Genomic DNA, 21,611 nt, shown 5'->3' on the forward strand with positions numbered 1-21,611 from the left:
ACAGAATGTAAACAAGTATACATCAAGTAAACAAGTTTACATTGGATTATGATACAGGCCATAAGGAAAAAAAAGAAGATGACAATATAGAAAACGGCAAGAGGAGGAGGATTCCTTCAGATTTTGTTAGGAAAGACCTCTCTGTGAAGGTGACATTGTAGCTAAGACTTCAAAGATGAGGCGATCCCCCCACCTCTGCCTGCAAAGCCCTGTAGATAGGTATTCTTGGTTGCAGGAGTGCATATGCCAAGGCCCTGAGGGATGCAAGGAGAGAGAGCTTGGTGGGCTGATACTATAAGCATGGACAAGAGGGTCAGGATGAAGCCGAGAGGGAGCAGGGGTCAGATCTCAGGCTGTGCCAGCCATGGTGAGGACTCTCGGTTTACTATAACTGCAGGGAATCTAATGAATCAACAGCAGAGGTGCTTTGTGTGTGTGTGTTTTGTTTTGTTTTTGTGGGAGGACAAAGGATAGAGAAACCTACTATTTCTTCCTATGTGTGGATCTTTTCAGCTAGTGATTTCCTTATTCAACTAACAGTTTCATGCTAATAATGGTCAATCGAGGGAAACTTGTTGACTAGATGCTCATCCTCTTCTCAGTAACTACTAAGTTTTTGGAGCACTTAATTTGTATTGGGCTCTATGCTAAATGCTTTGCATTCATCACTTCATTTAATCACCAGCCAGGATATGGTACATTCTATTATTTTCTCCATTTCATTGATGAGAAAGCAAGGGCTCAAAGTTCAGCAGGTAGCTCTAGACACAGCCAGTCAGTTATGGAGCTTCACCCTTGGCTTCCCTTCCACCTCCACTGTTAACTGCTCGCAGTCTGTGCAAAACTCCCTATCATCAGTGACTTCTTCACTCACCAAGTGTGATGGCATTTCCTTAGAACTGTTCCTCCCCAATTTCCCTTTTGATCCTCTTTTTCTTAAATTTCTCCCTTTTCTGGCTTCTATACATTGGGTTCCCTTCAAATGCTCTCTGTTCCTTTTGAGCTGTCCTCTTCATCCCCCACTGGCTTCTCCTTCTACCTTCTTTCTTTGGGTGGTCATGCCCCTGATTAACACCATCACCTGAAGGTGGAGCTTTCATTTAACTTTTCTGCTAAGATTGAGACAATCACTTCTAATTTCCTGTCCTAGCATTTTGTAAACAAGTGTCTGTTTTTTCAATTGACAGTAGTTACTCAGCACCTACCATGTGCAAAGCACTGTGCTAGGTACTGGTGGGAACACAATGGCTGGACGGGAGCTGTGGGGCAGTGGAGTAGGCTTCATTGGTCACACAGCTGCATCTCCAGAGCTTAGCATAGGGCCAGGCACGTCTCGGCGCTCAGTAAATATTTGTTGAATGACAAACTTAGTTGGGGAGGCAAACTTGCACATAATTGGCTCTAATTCAAGGTTGAATGAAGAAAATGTTGTAATAAAGATACTGTCAAGTGCTGAGAGCCCAGGAGAGTAGGTGAGCAAGGTGAAGGCTTCATGGAGAAGACATTGGCATTGAGCCTTTAAATCATCCTAAATCCCAGGGGGTGGTTCAAGAAATAACAAGTGGTCTGGGGTGCTCCAGCACGATGCGGAAGGTAGTGAAAGATGGGTGAACTGAAACTTTGTTTCAGGACTCTCACCGTGGCGCCAGTGTAGAGAATGACTTGTTTGGGGAGAGATTAGAAGTGGGAAGACCAGTAAAGAGGCTGCTGCACCATCCAGAAGAGTGGTTGCCTACCCAGGCGAACGGCAGAGAGAAAGCAAGAGGGAGGGTGAGTGCAAGAATACTGTAAAAGTAGAATCCATGAAGCTTGGCATTTAACTAGATGAAGGGATATAAGAAAAAAGCAGGACCTAAAAATAACTTTGAAGTTTCTCACCAGAGTGACTACATGATCATGGTAAACATTTCCCAAACAGGGAACAGTGGAAAAGCGGCAGATTTGACAGGGACTATGGAAGAAACCAAGCTTTGCTTTGACAACTTAAACTGGAGATGCTGGTGGAGCAAACAGGTGGAGATAGCAGAAAGCTGAAAATAAAAGCTAGAAATTTTGGAGCTTTAGGTGATGACGGAGGCAACTCGACACCATGGGAGATCCTATGATTTCTGGGAGACATCTTCACTTAAGCAGAAAAGAGGACTGATGGCTGTGGGCACCTTTTGAACATTTTTATCTTTCTGTCCTGTGGAAATCACAAATTCAGTGTGTCCAAAATGGAATTAATCATTTCCCACCAAATCTGTTTCTCTTCTTTGCTTTTCTAGCTGTGCAATGGCATTGATCACTCCCTTAGTCACGCTGGCTCAAAACGTCAGTCTCCTCTCTTAATTCTTTGCACAATAAGTTTCACCTGTAGAAAATTATGAAAATCCATGAAAATAGTGGATAAGAGATATAGTCATTTATAATGGAACTATTTTGGATGATGTGTAGTACATCATTCTGGTTATATTCCTAAGCAAGTATAGATTTAATTTCCTATTTACATGAATAGAGCCACACTCTACATTTTTAGAGTATACACCATTTTTATTGGAGTATGATAGTCATTCAGAAAAGTACACAATCAGAAATCGATGACTTTTCATGTCATTAAATATTCTTCCACATCAATTTAAAAAGGCTGCTAGGTATTCCATCCATAGATGTACCATAATTTGGATAACTAACTCCTGTTGGAGGATTTCAGGCTCTTTTCTAGTCTCCTCACTCCCCCTCCCCCCCAATCCTGCAAAGATGAATTAATCTGTATTTAACATTTTTGTGCCGATTTCCAATTTTTCCTTAGAATAAAATTCCTAGAGTCAGAATTTCTGGGTCATAAGGCATGTGCCTGTTTAAAAATAAACTTTTTATTTTACAATAGTTTTAGGTTTACAGAAAAATTATGAAATGTCTATCGACAGTTCCTATATACATCACACCCAGTTTTCCATATTAACATCTTATATTAATATAGCACATTTGTCACAATTAATGAACCAGTACCGAGACATTATTATTAACGAAAGCCCTTACTTTATCTAGATTTCTTTAGTTTTTAACTGATGTCCTTTTTCTGTTTCAGTATCCCATCCAGGATATCATGTTACATTAAATTGTCATGTCTCCTTAGGTTCCCCTTGGCTGTGACAGTTTCTCAGACTTTCCTTGCATTCTGTAGAATGTCCCTCACTGGGGTTTGTCTGATTTTTTTTCTTCTATTTAAACTGCAGTTACAGGTTTTGGAAGGAAAGTACCATTAAGATAAAATGCCATTCTCAGCATAGCATATCTAGCCCACATAGTATCAACATGATATATTACTGTTCATGTTAACCTTGATCACCTGGCTGAGGTAGTGCTTGTCTAGTTTCTCCACCAAAAAGTTACTTATTTTTTCCCCTTTCCATACTGTACTTTGGAAGGAAGTCACTATGCACAGCCCACATTTAAAAAGCTAGGAGTTATGCTTCAGGGTGCAGTATCTACATAAATTATTTGGAATTCTGCACCAGAGATTTACCTCTTCTTCCCCATTTAACTTATTTATATCATATTCATATCATTACTTTATAGCAGTATGGACTAACAGATATTACTTTCATACTTCGAGTTATAATCCAATAGTACTTTACTTGCTTTGTTGCTCAAGGCATATGTATTTTTAAAACTGAGTAACTCACTACAAAGCTATCCCACGAAAGGTTGTACCAACTCTCACGCTTAAGGATGAGGAGGGATCTATTTCCCCCCAATTTCACACACTCCTTGTAAAAGTAGGTCAGCAAGCAAGGGCGAGGCCGATGTCCCTCTCTAGGGCCCAGCTTCCTGACATCCCCGAAGAACATGAGCACATCTAGGCGGGATGAACGTCCTTTCCTACGTGAGCACCTCCAACCGCGCCCGTTCTGCTTCTACCCGCCGCCCCTCCTCGCCCCCCAGCCCCTCCTCGCCCCCAGCCCCTCCTCGCGGCTTCTCCACGGCCCCGCCCTCCCTGGGGCGGAAGTGGGCGTGGCCTAGGACAGGAAGCGCCGTGCCGGGGCGGGCCCTCTCGCGCAGCCAGCCCCTCCCACTCCGCCACCACCCCACCCCTCCGGCCCAGACCGGAAATGAGGTCAGAGAGGGAAACCCCGGCGGGGAGACTCGGCCCCGAAAGCGGAGGCCGTTGGAGGTGGCCGCGGCAGCCGGTGAGAGGGCGGAGGGGGCGGAGGGTTAGGGTGCAGGGGCTCGGCGTTAGCGGGGATCGGGGCTCCCGGCTGCGGCGGGCAGCAGGGGTGCCGTGGGGGCGCGGAGGCCGGCGGGAGGGGCGAAGGTGGCAGGGCCTTGCTTTTCAGGGCCCATCGCCCCCATCTCGGGGAATGAGGGTCGGGCCGTCTCCGGGCGACAGTCGCCTCCTCTCCTTTCTTCTGTCTGGCGACAGCGTGAGGGCGCGACAGCGTGAGGGCTTGGTGTCCCGAGCCGTGGTCGCCCTGGTCCTCGGGGGCGGGCCGGGGCGTGGGGGAAGAGTCCTTCGAAATACGCTTTTTCTCAGTCTGTGGCCTTGCTGCGACCCCCGATCGGAGGGAGCTTGGTGGCCAGGACTGGTATTTTGGCAGTTTCCGCCCTGGAAGGGCTGACACCCTGCCCCTGGTGAGCCCTAGGGAGAAGTTGCCTCCTGCCTTCTACCCCCACCCCAACCCCAACCCCCACCCCCACCCCCACCCCCACTCCCACCCCAAGCCTGTCTTCCCCTCTGACCCTGCGCCTGCCTCTCTTTTTACTTCTGCTAGTTTCCGTTCCTCCCCTTGCGTGACTCAGCCACCCTTTCTTCTCCCCGAGTGCTTGCCTGGACCCGGGGTCCTCTCGGACTGTGCACCGAAACTAGAGGTGTGGAAGTCCCGGGGTTCTTCTGTCACCTCCTGTTCGAATTGCAGCCTTTTAGGCAGGAACGGATTCTGCACAAGCATTCAACTACGGGTTGTTTGGTAACTTGGTTCCAGGTTAAAGTTTGTACAGGTCCACTTGAGTTTTTAAAGCAGTAGTTCTTTAGTAGGGAAAGAGAGAGAGCCATGCTGCTCCCACTTATCTATTTTGGTCTTAGGGACAGTTGTCTCCTAAACCCCCGCCATGGAGTTTTAAACTACGTTTTATTGCTTAAAGGGATGTGGTCATTTTATGTGTGTGGCTTTTGACACTTTGAGAAGTTTTGTTTGGGTGGTGGCTTTCGAACTAGGTGTCCCCATAGCTGCCACCGATGTGGCAGATAAGCTAGACGGATGTTTTCCTGCCTTTGAGTTCGTTGGCATGGGGACAGCATGAAAATAGGTTTTAGAAAGTCTTTTGCAAAATGTAAACTGCATGGACGGAAATACGGTCTGAGAGTGGCGCCACACGCAGTTTTAAGCTCTAATTATGGTCTTGAAATACTTTGGGCTTAACAAGGGCTGAGGAAAAAGTGCTAATTTAATATGTATGTAATTAGATGTTGTGCAAATTATATTAGATCTTTCCCTTTAAAGGGGCATTTTGAAAATTGCTCCTACTGCTTTCATCCCTTAGAAGGTTTGCCTCTGAAGTGACCCCTGAAGAATGATGGTTAGACAAGAATGAATAGAAAAATAGGAGATTTTGGAAAACAGTTAGCTAGAAATCTTAAAGACTCCGCCCAGCCCATCCCTGTCATTTTAGTCTTTATATCACATTTTTCTGTGATTGTCTGGCACTGAAGCACATAATTAGAATGATCACTTAATTTTCTGAAGGATGGCGAGAAGAGCATAGAAGTTGCTAATTATTCAAAAGTATATGACATACTCTATAAGGTTCTTTACCTGGTGGCTTCTAGGTGATAGGTGAGACCAGAATGAGTGCAAACTTAGTCTCTTTTTTCCATTCAGAGTACAAAGCTGGGACGCTGCAAATTCTTGGATCACTAAAACTGCAAGCATTCTCCCTTAAAGTGTGTCATTACGTTGCCTTTCTGTTCCCTGCCATAAGCATTCCTGTGAGTGACCCCAGACCATAGAATAGTCCTTCATCCATGGTTCTGAAGTTGTGTGTTTTTCTGTTCCTCTCTGATGAAACATTTTCTTTTTTTTGTTTATCTCATCATCAGGTAATTTAGTGACAAGTTTAATTGGGGAAAAAGGGAAAGATTTATTCCCCTCAGTTTGCTTGTTTTTCCTGATATCCCACTTGTCATCTGGTGAGCATTCGAGTTTTTGCGCTTAAGAACATACTGACTTCAGGCGTTTAACAAGGGCCAAACACCTATTTTTAGTGGCTTAAGGGAGCATGGCTGGTAGGAGCAGAGTCTAAGTGTAGCCAGATGAAAGGTGACTTTATTTTCTATAGATAGGGTGGCCTCTGCGGTGCCATGATCTATTTTATAAAATTATTCTAAACAGATCCTATTCAGGCTTTCTTTTTCTTTGTTTGAACTTCCTTTTGGCAGATGTGGCCCCATGGATGAGCTGGTACATGACTTAGCCTCAGCCTTGGAGCAGACATCTGAGCAGAATAAGCTTGGTGAGCTGTGGGAGGAGATGGCACTGAGCCCCCGGCAGCAGAGGCGGCAGCTCCGCAAGCGGAGGGGCCGGAAGCGCCGCTCGGACTTCACTCACCTGGCAGAGCATGCCTGCTGCTACAGTGAGGCCTCCGAGTCAAGTCTGGATGAGGCCATTAAGGACTGTCGAGAAATGGCGCCGGTCACCAATTTTAGTGACTCTGATGACACAGCAGTGGCCAAACGGCACCCAGCTCTCAACGCCATTGTTAAGAGTAAGCAACATTCTTGGCATGAATCTGACTCCTTTACTGAAAATGCACCTTGTCGACCACTCAGGCGCCGGCGGAAGGTGAAGCGAGTGACGGCAGAAGTGGCTGCCAGCCTTCAGCAGAAGCTCAAGGTGTCAGATTGGAGCTATGAGAGAGGCTGCAGGTTCAAGTCTGCTAAGAAGCAGCGTCTGTCCCGCTGGAAGGAGAATACTCCCTGGACCTCATCAGGTCACGGGTTGTGTGAATCAGCAGAAAATAGGACTTTCCTAAGCAAAACGGGAAGGAAAGAAAGGATGGAGTGTGAAGCAGATGAACAAAAACAGGGCTCTGATGAGAACATGTCCGAATGGTGAGATCTCCCTTACTAAGTCAGAGATTTTCCTGGCTAATTTTATCCAAAGTACATCCACAGTCTTGATGAGTTCAACTTTCTTTGAAACCAGCCTGTGTAATACTGACTTGGTAGCCCTCTAACCAATCAGCTAGTGTTTCTAGCTTTTTAAAGTACATTCATGCTTCTGTTTCCCTATGTCAAGAAGGCCGTATGTAATAGAAACACATTTGTTTCTAAAAGTTATTTAAAAAGTGTACCTCAAATGCATAATTTAAAAAACAATTTACTGCTGTTTATGCCATGTAGCCCCTATGTGGATATTGTTAGAACCAGGGTCTCAGCAGAGGCTTGTGTGTGTGTGTGTGTGTGTGTGAGTGTGAGATGCTGGTGCCAGGCATGTGGAGTTTGTCAGTGTTCCTGGTAAGCTCCCTTTACCCGTTAAGAATCGTGGCTTTAGATACTTGTGGGCTATAGTTTTGTTCTCTGCTATTTGCAGTTTGACTGTATTGGATTTATTGCTTATGGCTGACCTTCAAGTTTTCTACATCCACGGTAGGCTTTGAAAGTAACGGTACTGAGTCCCATTGGTCTTACACCAGATGCCACTGAGCCAGGGAAGTTTGTCTGTAGTGAGTGGTGTTTAAAATGTCAGTGCAGTTTTTGTTGACTCTATTTTTTATGTCTCAGATAGAGAGTCCTAGGAACATTGGTACTCTGCAGCTTGATACTTTAATATTAGTATTAATATTGATGTGTGATGTCTGTTTCTGTCAGTGAAGATGCTGTTGGTGTTTCAGACGGGGTGGTTCTTTGTGGTGAGGGGCTGTCCCATGCCTTGCAGGATATTTGGCATCTCTGCGTTGTTCCCACCCCTCTTCATAATAGCAAGCCAAGTGGATTGAGCACTCCTGATTGAGAGCCATTGTATTCTGTTATTGTTCATATTAGCTAGCATTTATTAAGCACTAACTGTATGCCAGGCACTATACTATTGTGCATAACATATATTCTTACTTAATTTTTGCAGCTCCACTGTATAGTAGGTATGACTATTTGTATTTTATAGAAGAGGAAATGGAGGTCAAGAGCATTTAAATATTTTGCCCACGGTCACCCAGTGGCAAAACTAGGAATCAAACCCGATTCCAAAGCTCAGACTTATCCACCGTGTTTTGCTGCCCTTTGAGTTTGCCTTTTCCCTGGCTCTTTTCTGTCTCATCTTAACTTTTACAGCTGTAGGATGTATGACCTTCCTAAGGACTTTGCTTCTACTGAAGTTTGTCTGAAAAACAAAGACATAAATTTTAAGAACTCTGAGCTGAGGCTGTGTCAGTAACAGGAAAAGCTGTTTAGGTCTGTATGCCTGTACCTTTCATGGGCAGTTTTTAATCCAGCTTTTAAAATTTTTCTTACCATCCTTATATTTGTCAGTCTGCACAACTAGGTAGGCTTATAATTTCACTTTCCTAATTTTTCTCTAATGTATGTTCTAAGGCCTATTTACCCAATTTATATGTGTAATTTTGGATTATAGAGATTTTTTTCCTCATCATGCTCTTTTTCATCAAACAAGAAATGCTTAGTCAGTTGGTAGCCTTTCACGATACCGAAACCCTCAGTGGAGGTGTTCAAGTTTGTTTCAGTATCGAGCATACATACCAGACAGTAAGCTTACTGTTGAGAATGGCGGTTTTAATCATAGCTTTTTGAGATGATAGCTTGTGTCTGTTTCTTCCCCAGAATTTCTTGTTAAACTATGACATAATTGTGTATGTGAAAGACTGTTAACTCTGTCTACTCTAAGGTAACAGCCTGAGTGTGGTTCCAAAAGCAGAGCCTGTCATCTAGCAGTGAGGCCCTTCAGTCTTTCTGGTTGCTCTTTATTCTGGACATCTATTGCACATTACAGGCAGGTGGTGATAAAACACATTCTAGTTATCTGAGAGCCTGGACACATTCAGGTAGGCTGCAGTTCTTATGAATTACCCTTTTCAAGTTGGGGAGAACTGCTTCCCCAATTTGGGCTGTCTCCCTGGTCCATGACTTCAGAGTTCTTTCAGGAATGTAGATGCCAAAGTGCTGGTAGTTATGAGGGAATAATGGATGGAGTGACAGCAGGCATGGAATATGAGAAAAATTCTTTAGGTCTAATTATTTAGGAGTTGAGAATTCATCTTGACTTACTGATTCATCTGTAGTTACAAACAGAAGTACTTTGTATTTTTTTCCTCCTATATATCTGCTTGTTAGTCTTTGACTGCATATTATGTTCAGCATCTGAACAGTAGAGTGGAACTAAAATCTGACCTCAATTATTAAGCACACCTTATAAGTAGGACTAGCATTAGAGTGTGTTTAAGTAGATAATAGTTTATGATTTGGATATATTGTCTTGCTGAGTTGATTCTTGTCAAAATTTTCCTACTTTTTTCTGCATTAAAAAAATGCTTTGAAAAATCCTCTTGGCTACTCTTTCATAAATCTGCTTGGATGTGCCAGTTTGTTCACATACAGATCAAGGTGTAGAGCTTTACTTTTTGTCAGTGACATTGAGGGCTGTCAGAGTACGTGATCCAACTTGTAAAATTATTAGGATGAAGTTGATCATTAAGCCTAGCTTAGATAGAATTCTTTTCAAAAGCATGTATTAGGTGTTTTAGGTTCAAAAATGTATGTCTCAATCAGAGAGCTTTATTTCTAATTTCCTTAAATTTGCTCTGCTGACTAAACATGGAGTACTTTTAAGCTTAACCAATAATTCTTTTTGCTTTTCTCTCTCTGTTCTTTCAGTTCTATATCAACCAATCCCTCAAGAGTTCTGAGGAACTGAAATGGTTATGATGTAATAGTTTTTTGTCTGCAAAAAGATGAATTATTATTTTAATATTTTTCTGTGCATGTGTGTTCCATTCTAAAATGGAACAACTCTTTTGTAAAATTCCTTTCTACTGATCTTTATTCAGATGATCTAAATAGCAGATATTAATTAGGTGATTCATAGCTTCGCTTTGTTCTCTTCCTCACTAACACATCGTTCGTTCGTTCTCTCGAATATATAGTCCAGCTGCTTTTCTTTCGTAAGTGAGTCGGTTTGGTGATGGCCTGAAGTCACAGTCAGGAGCTTTCCTAAGGTGATGTATTAGAAGCTGATCTCCCCGGAAAGAAAATTTCCCTTTCTCTTGGAAGGCAAGTGACAGAGATAGAGTGCTAACCCTCCCCCTCCTTCTCCAGCCCATGCTGACCTTCTGCGGCCCCTTGGTGCCTCTTGTTTTCTTATTTTTATAGAAAATCAATATCCCTTCTGACACAAACAATAGCTCAGAAGCAAGAATAAATGGGAGAGAGCTGAGATCTCTGTCCATCACCTCTCACTTGAACTCCCCCAAACTCTTTAATTATGAGCGTGCTTTGCTCCAGGTGTTTGCGACAGTGAAATTGCTAAATGAGGACCATTTTAACCAAAGATTGGGTGATCAATAACACTCTGTAGCAGTAGCTTGTTGGATCAATAGCATTCATTATTTCATGGTTAAGGTAAGTAGCCTCCTTTGCAAGTGGAGGTCATTAATCAGGGGTTACTGGAGCTGTGCAAAATAATATATGTGGTAGGTCGAGGATGCTCTGTGTTCTATTTTGTAAATAGGGATGCTGATCAAGAGTCTATTTACCGTCATTGCAAATGGTACTATTGCATTTGAGTTTTTGAATGGCTAGCATAACGTGTTTATATAGACTCATTCAAAGTTCTGCTGGTATAGCCTATGGAACAATGGAAAAAGACAACCTGAGAGGTGGATTTAATACTGTTGTATTTGAAGATCTGTCTCTTGAAAGAAATGTCTACCTCTTGAAAGAAAAGTTAGGGTTATTCTGTGTGACTCCAGAGGAAGGAACTAGGACTCATAGAAAGTACAGAGAGTTAACTAATGCCTCAGTATGAAATATAACATTCTAAAAATTAGAACTCTGTGAAAGTGAAGTGAATTGTTTATCAGGTAATGAGTTCTAGATCACTGGAGGGATTCAAGCCTAGGCTTGGTGACCCCTTACTGAGTTACTGTAGGGATTGAACTGAATGAGCTCTAAGGTTCCTTGCAACACTGAGATTCTGTAACTCTTTTCATTGTATCTCTTTCCCATCATTGTAACTTCATATTTTAAAAAGTATCTGATAAGTGGCCTCAACTGCCCACTCAAATACTTATGCAGACGTAAAACATTGCAAACTCACATCGCCAGGAGCTAGGACTCATAGTTGGCCTATGGCCGAGATTTCCTGTAACTGCAAGGCTGATAGAACTGCCCTGGCGAGTGGGATTGAAAGCCCACATCAGCAATGCTGAGCCTGCCCTGAGGGTAGATAGTGAGACCCTGCTTAAAGCTTTCTCTGTGGTCAGCCCTTGGTTCAGAAACGCAAGGTCCTTTTCAGTCAGAAAATTGGGCAGCTGTGGTTTGAACTGAGTGTTCTTCCATGCTTTACTTGCCAATCAGTATCTCTCAGTTTCTGTTTGGAGGCTATGACTCCCAGAATACACCCAGATAGGGAATCTTAGTGTTTTCTGTGTGTGTATTTGTATTTTGGGGGAGGAGGCAGCCACAGTGTCTTGAGTCCTGAGAAATATAGTCTCCAAGAAGAAAGTTTACTGTTGGCGTGGGTAGAGAAGGAAAAAGCATTCTTACTAGTGCGTTCTGGAAATCCTAGTGTTTTATATACCTTCATTTGTTGCAGACTGCTGGAATGGGGTGAGAATCAGGCAGTGAGGGTTAGAAGAAGATGCTCTCTCAGTCCAGCATAGCTATATGAGATAAAAGCCTACCAGTGACACTGGGATTTAGGCTAGGGGCTCTGCATGTCCTCTTGGCCAATTGTAGATGTGAGAAGAGCGTGCTGCCTTATCCAAGGGGGAGAGAATGGGAGCAAGGGTAATTTACACACCTTTTCTGCTGGCAAATACCGGGTTCTAGGTAAACCAGTCCTCAAGAAGAGACCTTTGAACAAGTTCTGCAAAATAAGGGAAAGGGGACATCATCTGGAAAGTTTGGAGGAAGAACACATCTTTGAAAATGATTGCCAGTGGAAACCAGAAGAACATTTTAGAAAATCTTCATTAGGATGCAGGAAGATCTAAACACTTCAAAACAGGGAGAGCAAATCATAAAGACAAAAAGATGGCTATTTGAAAACCCAGTAGTATGGAAGGAAAAATTATAGGGAAATTTGAAATGCAATTACAATGTAAAATGAAGGACAGTTCATCCTGCAGCAAGTTGATGATGTGGGAAACTTCAGAAACCCTCCCAAAATGGAGAGAGAGGAGGTAAAAATGAGAGAGAAAGTGATAGATCTGGAGGACAGAGGATAGAGGCCCAGTCTGCAAGTGTGTAAATATTCCCAAGGGAAAAACCAAAGCATGGGAAGAGCGATTTAAAAAATATAACTGAAGAGAAAAAGTGTTCCTGGGTTGAAAAAATTAAGTATAAAGATTAAAAGGGGAAACCAATGAAGAGAAACATCTGCCCAGATGTATCCTGGCAATATTTGCATTCTGCATTGGTGGTGGGGGTGGAGCAGGTATAAAGCAAAGTCTTGAAAGGGGTGAAAATAAGGCTGGCATTCACCACCACAGTACAAAATGTGCGGGGCTACATTTGCCGAAAGAGTTTTGAGGGGGAAAAGTTGTCCTCCCACCTTCCCCACCCCCCCGCCCCCGCGGCCCCCGGGATTTTGTTTATAGCCAAGACAGATTCCATATGGAAAGTCAGCAGAAAGACGTTCTCAGATATTCAGGACTCGGAATATATGCTCTTTAAAAGTTTACTCTGAAAAGACATTTTGTCTAACCAGAGATGACGCACCGTTAGCTCTAAGAAAAGGTAAGTCTTAAAAGGATGGGTAGACTCTTTAAGCCACAGCTGCCCGCTCAGTGGCAGAGCCCTGAGGAAAATCATTACCCCTGTAAAGTACACCTGATTGCAGCGGCCATGCTAACGACCCTGACCCTGGAGGGGTGTTGCCACCTTTCATGGGACCATCTGAATGAAACTGGAAAACACACTCCTTCCTTTTACATTCTCATAACTTACGGGAATAATTTTGCAATGAGTGTGAGGTGTTTCTCTGAAAAACCTCTCCCTCAGTCACGTTTCCTTTCGGACTCGGAAGTCTGATTACATAAGGTTACAAATGTACCACCTCGACCTTGGAAAAAGTAGGGAAAAAATTGAGCAAAGATGTCTTTGGGTGATGCATCTAAAAGTGACATTTTTTCCTTTCTGTTTTTCTGAATTCTAAGACAGTTTTTAATTTTTGTTAAATGCATTATTATTTAATAAAAAAATTAAAGTGAAAACCCCTGATTTTTTAGCATGATGATGTAAGCCATAAACTCTATCTTGCTTGTTTCTTTTAAAATTAGGTGTAAAAGACACCTCTTATTCAAGCTACTTGGTTAATAATCTTAAATGGGTGAGAAACCCAGGTGATAACTTATTGATACCAACTTGATTATAGATGATAAACTAATTCTTTACCTCCTTATTGTGATTGAGACAGGAATAAATGACTCTCATTCAGTTCTAAATTTACAGTCTTCTGTGATTAGGAATATGAGAGAACTAGTAAGCTCTCAGGTCAGAGGACAGGCCTTGTTTTCTTCTCCTAATTGTGGGAATTCAGCAAGATTTGTCTTACTGAAACTTGAAGCTTCTCCTTAGGGCTAGCAATCAGGGAATTATTTTCAAAAAAGAATTCACAGGGAGCCAGCCCCGTGCCTGAGTGGTTAACTTTGCGCCCTCCGCTTAGGCGGTCCAAGGTTTTGCTGGTTCAGATCCTGGGCGCGGACATGGCACCACTTGTCAGGCCATGCTGAGGCAGCGTCCCACATGCCACAACCAGAGGCGCTCAGAACTAGAATACACAACTACGTACTGGGGGGCTTTGGGGAGAAGAAGAAGGAAAAAAAATTCATAAAGATGCTGTATTATCCATTGCTGCAGAAAAAATTGCCCTAAAACTTAGTAGCTTTAAATAACAGATGTTTATAGTCTTGCAGTTCCTGGAGTCAGGAATCCGGGAGCAGCTTAGCTGGGTGGTTCTGGTTCAGCATCTCTCATACTGATACAGTCACATCGTTGGCTGGGGCTGCAGTCGTCTAAAGGCTCCACTGGGGTTGAAGGATCCATTTCCAAGCTCACTCACAAGGCTGTAGGCAGATCTCATTTCATTACAGGCTGTTGGACTGAGTCTCAGTTCCTCTCCACGTGGGCCCCTCCACAGGGCTGTTAGCATCCTCCAGACACGGTAGTTGCCTTCCCCTAGAGCAAATGGTCTGAGCGAGGACAGAGAGCGCGCCCGCACGAGCACGCCAGCTAGCCTAGGTGCTCTCTTTCGAGTGCCCAACGTGGAAGCCACAGTCTTTTATAAAGTAATCTTGGAAGTGACATACCATTACTTCTGCCTGTGCTGTTGGTTACACAGACCAACCAGGGTGTGAAATCCCAGGCGCCTGGGACCGTTGGGGGTCATCTGGGAGTCTGGTTACGACAAATGGCTACTGTATTCTGAAATTTTTTCCTAACTTAGTGTGAAGCTAAATTCAGGAATAGTGTTCTCAGACTAATACTTCCCCAGAACTTATTAGAAGAATGTTTTTATTTTGATTTCAAAGGCATTTGGGAACTGTAAGGGTAAGCAGGGTGTAGATCCGTGAGAGTCTGTTTTGTTGTATTATAAGTAAGTATACTGAAGATGAGTATTTATTTTTTAAATTCAAGATCTGGCATTAAGGGGGAGAGCTTCTTTCTGAAGTGTGTTCGTCATTAGTTTTCTTGGTGTTCAGTGTATATGATATGTTTTTAGCTGATAAGCAGTAGTAGCCAGCACAGCTGGAGTTTCAGCTGTCTGAATGTTTTAAGTAGCAAAAAGCAAAGGAACACTCTTTCCCTGGTTCCATTAATCTGTTTGCATTTCAGAGGAATGAAAATGAGAAGTGCTGAAATTCACTGTCATAGGAGTGGAGAAACATGGGATTGACTGAGTAAATGAGGCAAATCTGTCTGCCCCATCTGTATTTTAGTGGCCATTCAGCGAGCAATGGGCCTTGGAGAGGTGCACCGCTCTGGCTCCGGTGATTGTTCGCTGTGTATTGTTGGGCAAGTTGCTTAACCTCTCTAAGCCTCATCCCTTCATCTGTAATAGGAGGTTGACATTGTTCCCTCACAGAGTTTTGGGGTAGGAGAAATGAAATAATGAATATAAAGCACTTAGTGCTTTGCCTGGCCTATAGTAGACTTCAATAAATGATATTATTGGTATCAGTAATTAATAATAACCTTCTATATTAATGGTTTTACTAATAATCTCATTCAAGTACCAAACCCCTTCTTGAGATACTTGTAGTTTAGGTATCTGCTGAACGCAATGTCTCCCTCTCTTGGATGAAACCCAGTGCAGGAAGAATACCAGATTTTGTAGGCCACATTTTTTCCATTTAAAGTGAAAATAGATTTGAGGCCCATAGAATTTTTTTTTATTGAGGTATAATTGAGAATTCCATAGAATTTAGATTATTATTTTAATAAGAGTGTCAGTGAGGAAATTACTACTGTTAACCTCTAAAGTAATAATATTTGGGCGTATACAAGAATTAGCATTCTAGAAGTAGCTTTGGACTCTTGTTCTTTGCTTTTTTGTATAATGCTCTAGAATTCACAAAGTGGGTTCACGTGCCTCGTGTCAGCACATCCTGAGAACAATCCATCCACCTTTACGTGCAGGAAAATAGGATTAGAGAGTGAAGTGACATGCCACACAGGCTGTACAAGGGGAGGAATAGCGCTGATGTGCACAAGTTCGTGCCATTTAACAATTACCCAATGCCTGTTGTGTACCAGGTGCTATCATGGGCATTGGGAACATTGAAATGAGCAAGATACTTCCTTCTTGCCCAGTCTGGAGCTCTCTCTTCCATGGTTATAGGATCTTCTTTCTGCCTGGGCTAGGCAGGGAAGGGTGTACAACTCTCGAGTAGTTTCATTTCTACCACTTTGCCTGAAGGTCCAGCTGCCTTCTCAAGGTTCCTAGGATCTGGAGGCCTCAGACTGTTTGAGGCCCTGGCCCAGCCCTGGCAAGGGAGTGACATTGTTGCTTCTGTGGAATGTTGACCTCTGCCCTTGGAAGCTGGCTCTATCCGGCAGAGGTGCACAGGCTCCTCTCCTCTGAAGTGGTTTCCTTTAACATGACGCCTTGCCTCCTCCATCCCTCTGCTTTGTTCATCACTCTAGATACGGGTTCTCAACTTGGGCACCACTGACGTTTTCGGGCCAGATGATTCTCTATTGTGAGGGCTGTCTGTGATTGTAGGGTGTTTAGCAGCATCCCAGGCCTCCACCCGCTAGATGCCATAGGACACCAACTCCCCCACCTGCCTCCAAATTCTGACAAAAATGTTTCCAAATGACCTTGGTGGGGGTGGAGAAGAAGGGGGTGCAAAATTTCTTCCGGTTGAGAATCACTGCTCTAGATGTTTCTGGTACTGAGATTGGATTTTTACTTAATTGACTCTGCTTTTACCAACATGCGTGAGTTTCAAACTTAGAAAACTTAGTAAGACCAAAACACTGATTTCTTCTATAGAATAAAAATACTGTAGTTTAAAACTGAGGTTTTTGCTAATTGATGATACTACCCTTTAATTGCTCCTCAAAAGGGCAAACAGTTCATTTTCAGAACTTGGAAAGAAGAGTAGTTCAGATGAAAGCATTTTAAAGTTAGTACCAAAGTTTACAATGTTTAGTTAACAGTGTTTGCCCTGGAGTTATTTAAATGGACAAGAGGTATCAATAGTGTTTAATTAGGCTCGTTCCTATGATCATCAGCTTCTCTGAAAGTGGATGCATGCTCAATCATCTGCTCTACCCAGAGCGCCTTGAATTACAAAGACATTCAGAAGGGAAGGTTAGATGGATAGATGTGTGATAAAACAAAACAAAGCAAAATGTTAATTGCAGTATCTAGGTGATGGAGTGTGAGTGATAACTAACTTCTTTCAACTTTTTTGTATGTTTGAAAGTTTTCATAAAATGTTGAGGAGGAAAGCCTCTGGAACTGCTGGTTTGGTTGACTTTCTTTACTCTCCTGTTATTTCGGTTGGATGTAGTTCAGTTGCTGTACTATCAATATTGTAATAATTAGGTAATACAATTGGTGGTCCAAAATCCAGGCTTTAATATCATTTTGTCTTATTTAAAATGATGGCTATGCTGCTGAATTAAGTGTGAGAATGTTTATTATTGCAAACCATTATAGAGAAGTGTGATGTATTATTACTGTTTTTACTCACATCTGAATATTTTTGAGACATTTTCTAACTTCTAAAAGGGGATGATTTCCTCAGTATTACCAAGATAAATTCTAGGCTTGCACCATCCCGTATTTGCAGAATATTCTTCGTTGGAAATCATTCTTCTCTCTACCTTTTCACACCCTCTCTCATAGTTTAGACTAAGTTTTATATAAATTGCATGCATTTAATTGACGTGTTTCTTTGTTAGTTTTAGTGCTGGTTATAGCAGTGTCTTGTATATGGTAAATACTTAATAAATGTTTACTAAGTCAGTGAGTGAAGATTTAAAGAGAAATGGGGGCGGGGAATCCTTCCTTCTCTTTTTCCTGTTAGAGACTTTTTATTGCCCCAATTTGGGATTGAATTTTTTGAATGATGTACAGATTATTTGTAGAGTTAATACATTTCTGCTCCAAAATATTTTAGAAATATTCTAGGAAGATTGTGGTATGCAAACTATTTATAGATTAGAATCACGTGAGGACAGGCTCCCGAGGCAGGCAGGAGGCATTGATGCCTCCAGGAGTTGCTGCCATTTTGGGAAAAGACAAGATTTCATCACCTGCCGTCCTTGTGGGCTTTGTCTTGTTACTTTTTCTGGAGACGAATAGAGGCTGAGTTTCTGTCTTCCTGACTAAGCTTCAGAGGACCACAAGTGGAGTGGACACTAGAGGTAGGATCACATTTTTTTCTCATAAAAATGAGGAACACAGCTTTTTTTCCTTGCCTAGTAAAAAGGCTCATAGCCAAAAAGTTATAAACAAATTTGAAGGTTTTGGAATAGGAAAAATACATAGGAGCCTGACATCTTTTAACTTTTTGACTTTGTGGTCTACAAAGGTGCTAAAGAAAATTGTCTTTAGTGAAAGATAGGAGCTTATTTTTAACAGAGTATGAAACATTCTGTTAATTGGCTAAATTAACATTTTATAGCTGACTAAATCATTATTGAATCCTATTGATTAGATATGTAAAAAAAAATCATAATCTCTGAGCCAGAAGTGAATGAAGGCAGCAGGACTGGCCCACTTTGGCCTGTAAGTTGGAAAGGGGAATATTTGCTTCTACCTAACAGCTAGTGCTACGTTTTGGCGTCTGTATTGTAGTGTTTATGTGCAAACATGCTGTGAAGTCCCCATTTTCTTCCTCCTCAGCTAATTAGGCGAACAGTTTCTTACATATGATTTGATTTCTACAATGCAAATTCTTCTGGGGGAATAAATAAAATTAGCAGATGCCATCAGATGAAATAGTCATTTCCATATGCTGGTAAAATGATGATACTTTTATGTAATAAGTGTTCTGTACGACATAAATTATTTTCTTGATGAAGAAAAAACATATCTCCCTTGATCACAGCCTTAAAATCCTGGTGATATTTTTGACGTCTTTGCCATTACTCTAATTAACTATATATAGAAAACTTAGAGGCACATTTAGTCCAAGCTCTTTCAAGAACAGTGAGTCTCCTTAAATGCTGTTGACAAAAATAGAAAATGTACAGTGACAGGAAGGTTTTAGGTTACCAACACCTTGCTTGATCCAGCAGATTTCTTTGAGCTTGCCCCCTTTATTTAGAATATGAGGAGGGAGTGGAATCCTTGTAAAGGGGATCCAGGAAGCACTGTATCTTGTAGTGCTTACAGGGCATGAGAGGGGAAAAGACTTGACAGACTTTGCAACAAAGCAAGAGTTTTAAGTTTTTAATTGAAAATATTCAAACAGAGGGCACCGTAGGCATTGCAGAGTGGAACTTGTAATAATACGTGGAGAGCAGGGATCAGCAAACTTCCTCTGTAAAGAGCCAGATAGTAAATATTTTAGGGCTTTGTGGGTGCTATATTGTCTGTTGCAGCTACTCAGCTTTGCAGTTGTAGTGTGAAAGAAGCCATAGTCAATGTCTAAATGAACGAGTGTGGCTGTATTCCAATAAAACTTTATTTATGAACACTGAAATTTGAACTTCACGCTGTTTCTGTGTCACAAAATATTCATCTTTTGATTTTTTTCCCCCCAGTGATTTAAAACTGTAAAATACATTCTTAGCTCATAGGCCGTACAAAAAGAGGTGACAGGCTGTTGTTTGCTGACCCCTAAATCTTAGTCCGTGATACTGCTAACCAATAAAACATGTGACATGGGGGTGGAGTAGGACATCTGTCCCACGGTCTGCCGTGCTTTTTTAATATCAAGCAGGACTTAAATATCCCTCCTTAATATCAAGAGGAGTTAAAAAATATAAAATTTGCCTTATCTTTGAGGAGAGATGAGAAAAATAAACTAGGAAGATGAGAGAATGTGTAGCAATTCTCAGTGGAGTCAGAACACTGGTATTCTTAGGAATTTGCTAAACGTCCACCGCCACGACTAAGTTCAGCAGGCGCAGTTCCTGGAACACAGAAGAAGGAGGAATGCATCCTCGGTGAGGATGTCTTCTGGATTTTAACCGCAGAGCTCTTCGAAGAGTCTAAATCTATCAGAATCCAGCAGTGTAGTTTTGTGAGACATTTCTTACAGTGACACCTGAGAATGTTCACGCTATAAGTACAGGAGACAGTAAAATGAAAGAACCTTTAAAGAATCGAGCATGTTTTATTGGCTCTTGCTGCAACAGATCTCTTGGACCTGTTATTCAGAGACAGGCTTAAGTGAGGACAGGACTGCTACTTAATTTAACCAGCATTTTTAGGATTTAGTGTTGGCAAAATATTTGGAAATGTTGCAAAATACAAAATATTTCAGAGTTTTGACCCAGAAATGTAGACGGGGATTTTGCCAAGCCTGCTTTTTATGCAGCAACGTGAGAATGTTTCTTCCTTGCTTTAGTTTCGTCCATCTTCTAGAGCAGGTGACAAAGATTGACTGGCTTGGATGGAAACGCTCCCAATCAAAGGTATAGCTAATATTGTAAAAAACAGAGAAATTTTTCTTGAACCAGATAAGGAAAATTTGATGAAGATTTGGTGAAGGAAATGCAGTATCAGAAGAGGCAGAATCAGTTGTTAGCAATGGCTTGGAAAATGAAGCTAGGAGACAAAAGTTTTATTTCAAAGAGTTCCAGTGGAATTTGTTTTTATATTTTGATTTTTAACCTTAATATCTTTTTCGAAAATGAGTTTTGTTGTATCCACTTGATATCAAGGAAAACGTTACATTTAGAAAATAGAACTTTTGTCATACTGATTTTTTTTCCTGTTCATGGATTTTTGTTTGCTGCTTTGTAAATGGGAAAACTTGAGAAGTGCTAGATGTCTTAAAGTTGGATAGCTTCATTTGAAACTCAAAGTTGACATTTAAAAATAAGATGGTAAATTTGTAAATTTGTGGTGTTTAATATACCAAACCAGGTTGAAATTACCTCTGTGAGCTTTAATAAATAACTTTCTTATGCTAACCTAAGTGACTTTAGATATTTTAAAAGTACTTTGACATGTAAGTAAAAGTTTTAGAATTCTCCTCTTCTTATATTCCTTTTGTTTGGGGGAAAATAAACTTTCCCCTGTGACTTAACTATGAAATTTATGTTTCTGATTGGCTAATGAGCTGGAGTGAAATTAGGGAAACTTGTGATCTTTCCATTTGAAAACCAGAAGAGTGGACAGTGCTTTGTTTTTGACTGAGGCTGACGTGTTCTCTTGTGTTTTACTCTGTTTTCAGTGAAACCAGCAGTGTCTGTAGCAGCAGTGACACAGGGCTCTTTACCAACGATGAAGGACGGCAAGGTAATCTTGATCCCAGCTTTGGGGCATTGGTTCTGGGAAGATCCTAATGATTATAGGAGTGACGCCCTGAGAATATGATGGTTGTCTGTGGCAGTGGTTCTCAAATCTTAGGGCACATAAGAGCCACCTGGGCAACTGTTAAAACTGTAAATTCCTGAGCTCCTAGAAGTCAAATAGGTCTAGAGTTGGCCCCTGGAATCTGCATTTCCCACAAGCACCTGTGGTGACTTTTATGCAGGTCGTTCAGCCTTTGAGAATCATTGATCTAGGGGGTTAGAGTGTCAAGGATGGGACTTTGGGAAGTCGCTTTTTATTAGAACCAAAAAATATCCTAATACACTCTTTCTTTGGGTGTTAAGACATTTGTATTTTCACATAGGGAGAATTTATTTTTATAACCTTATTTATAAATGGTCATAGTGTTCTGGGTGAATATATTATAGAAAACATCTTCTTTCTAGAGTTAAAACT

General features: G+C 41.7%; 1 protein-coding gene across 4 annotated transcripts in view; it reads left to right on the forward strand.

The window, feature by feature from the left end:
• Positions 1 to 4,015: 4,015 nt before the first annotated feature.
• The window catches only part of GPATCH2L (G-patch domain containing 2 like), a 60,790-nt gene continuing 43,194 nt past the window's right edge, over positions 4,016 to 21,611 (forward strand). For all 4 annotated transcript variants that reach the window (XM_070594142.1, XM_070594141.1, XM_070594144.1 and 1 more), the window contains exons 1-3: positions 4,016 to 4,172; positions 6,419 to 7,090; positions 21,076 to 21,140. In XM_070594142.1, the coding sequence (XP_070450243.1) occupies positions 6,429 to 7,090; positions 21,076 to 21,140 (727 nt within the window). In that variant the 5' untranslated portion in view covers positions 4,016 to 4,172; positions 6,419 to 6,428. The remainder of the gene's footprint in view (positions 4,173 to 6,418; positions 7,091 to 21,075; positions 21,141 to 21,611) is intronic.

This window comes from Equus przewalskii, chromosome 25, assembly GCF_037783145.1.
Source record: "Equus przewalskii isolate Varuska chromosome 25, EquPr2, whole genome shotgun sequence".
In the NCBI taxonomy this organism is placed as follows: Eukaryota; Metazoa; Chordata; class Mammalia; order Perissodactyla; family Equidae; genus Equus; species Equus przewalskii.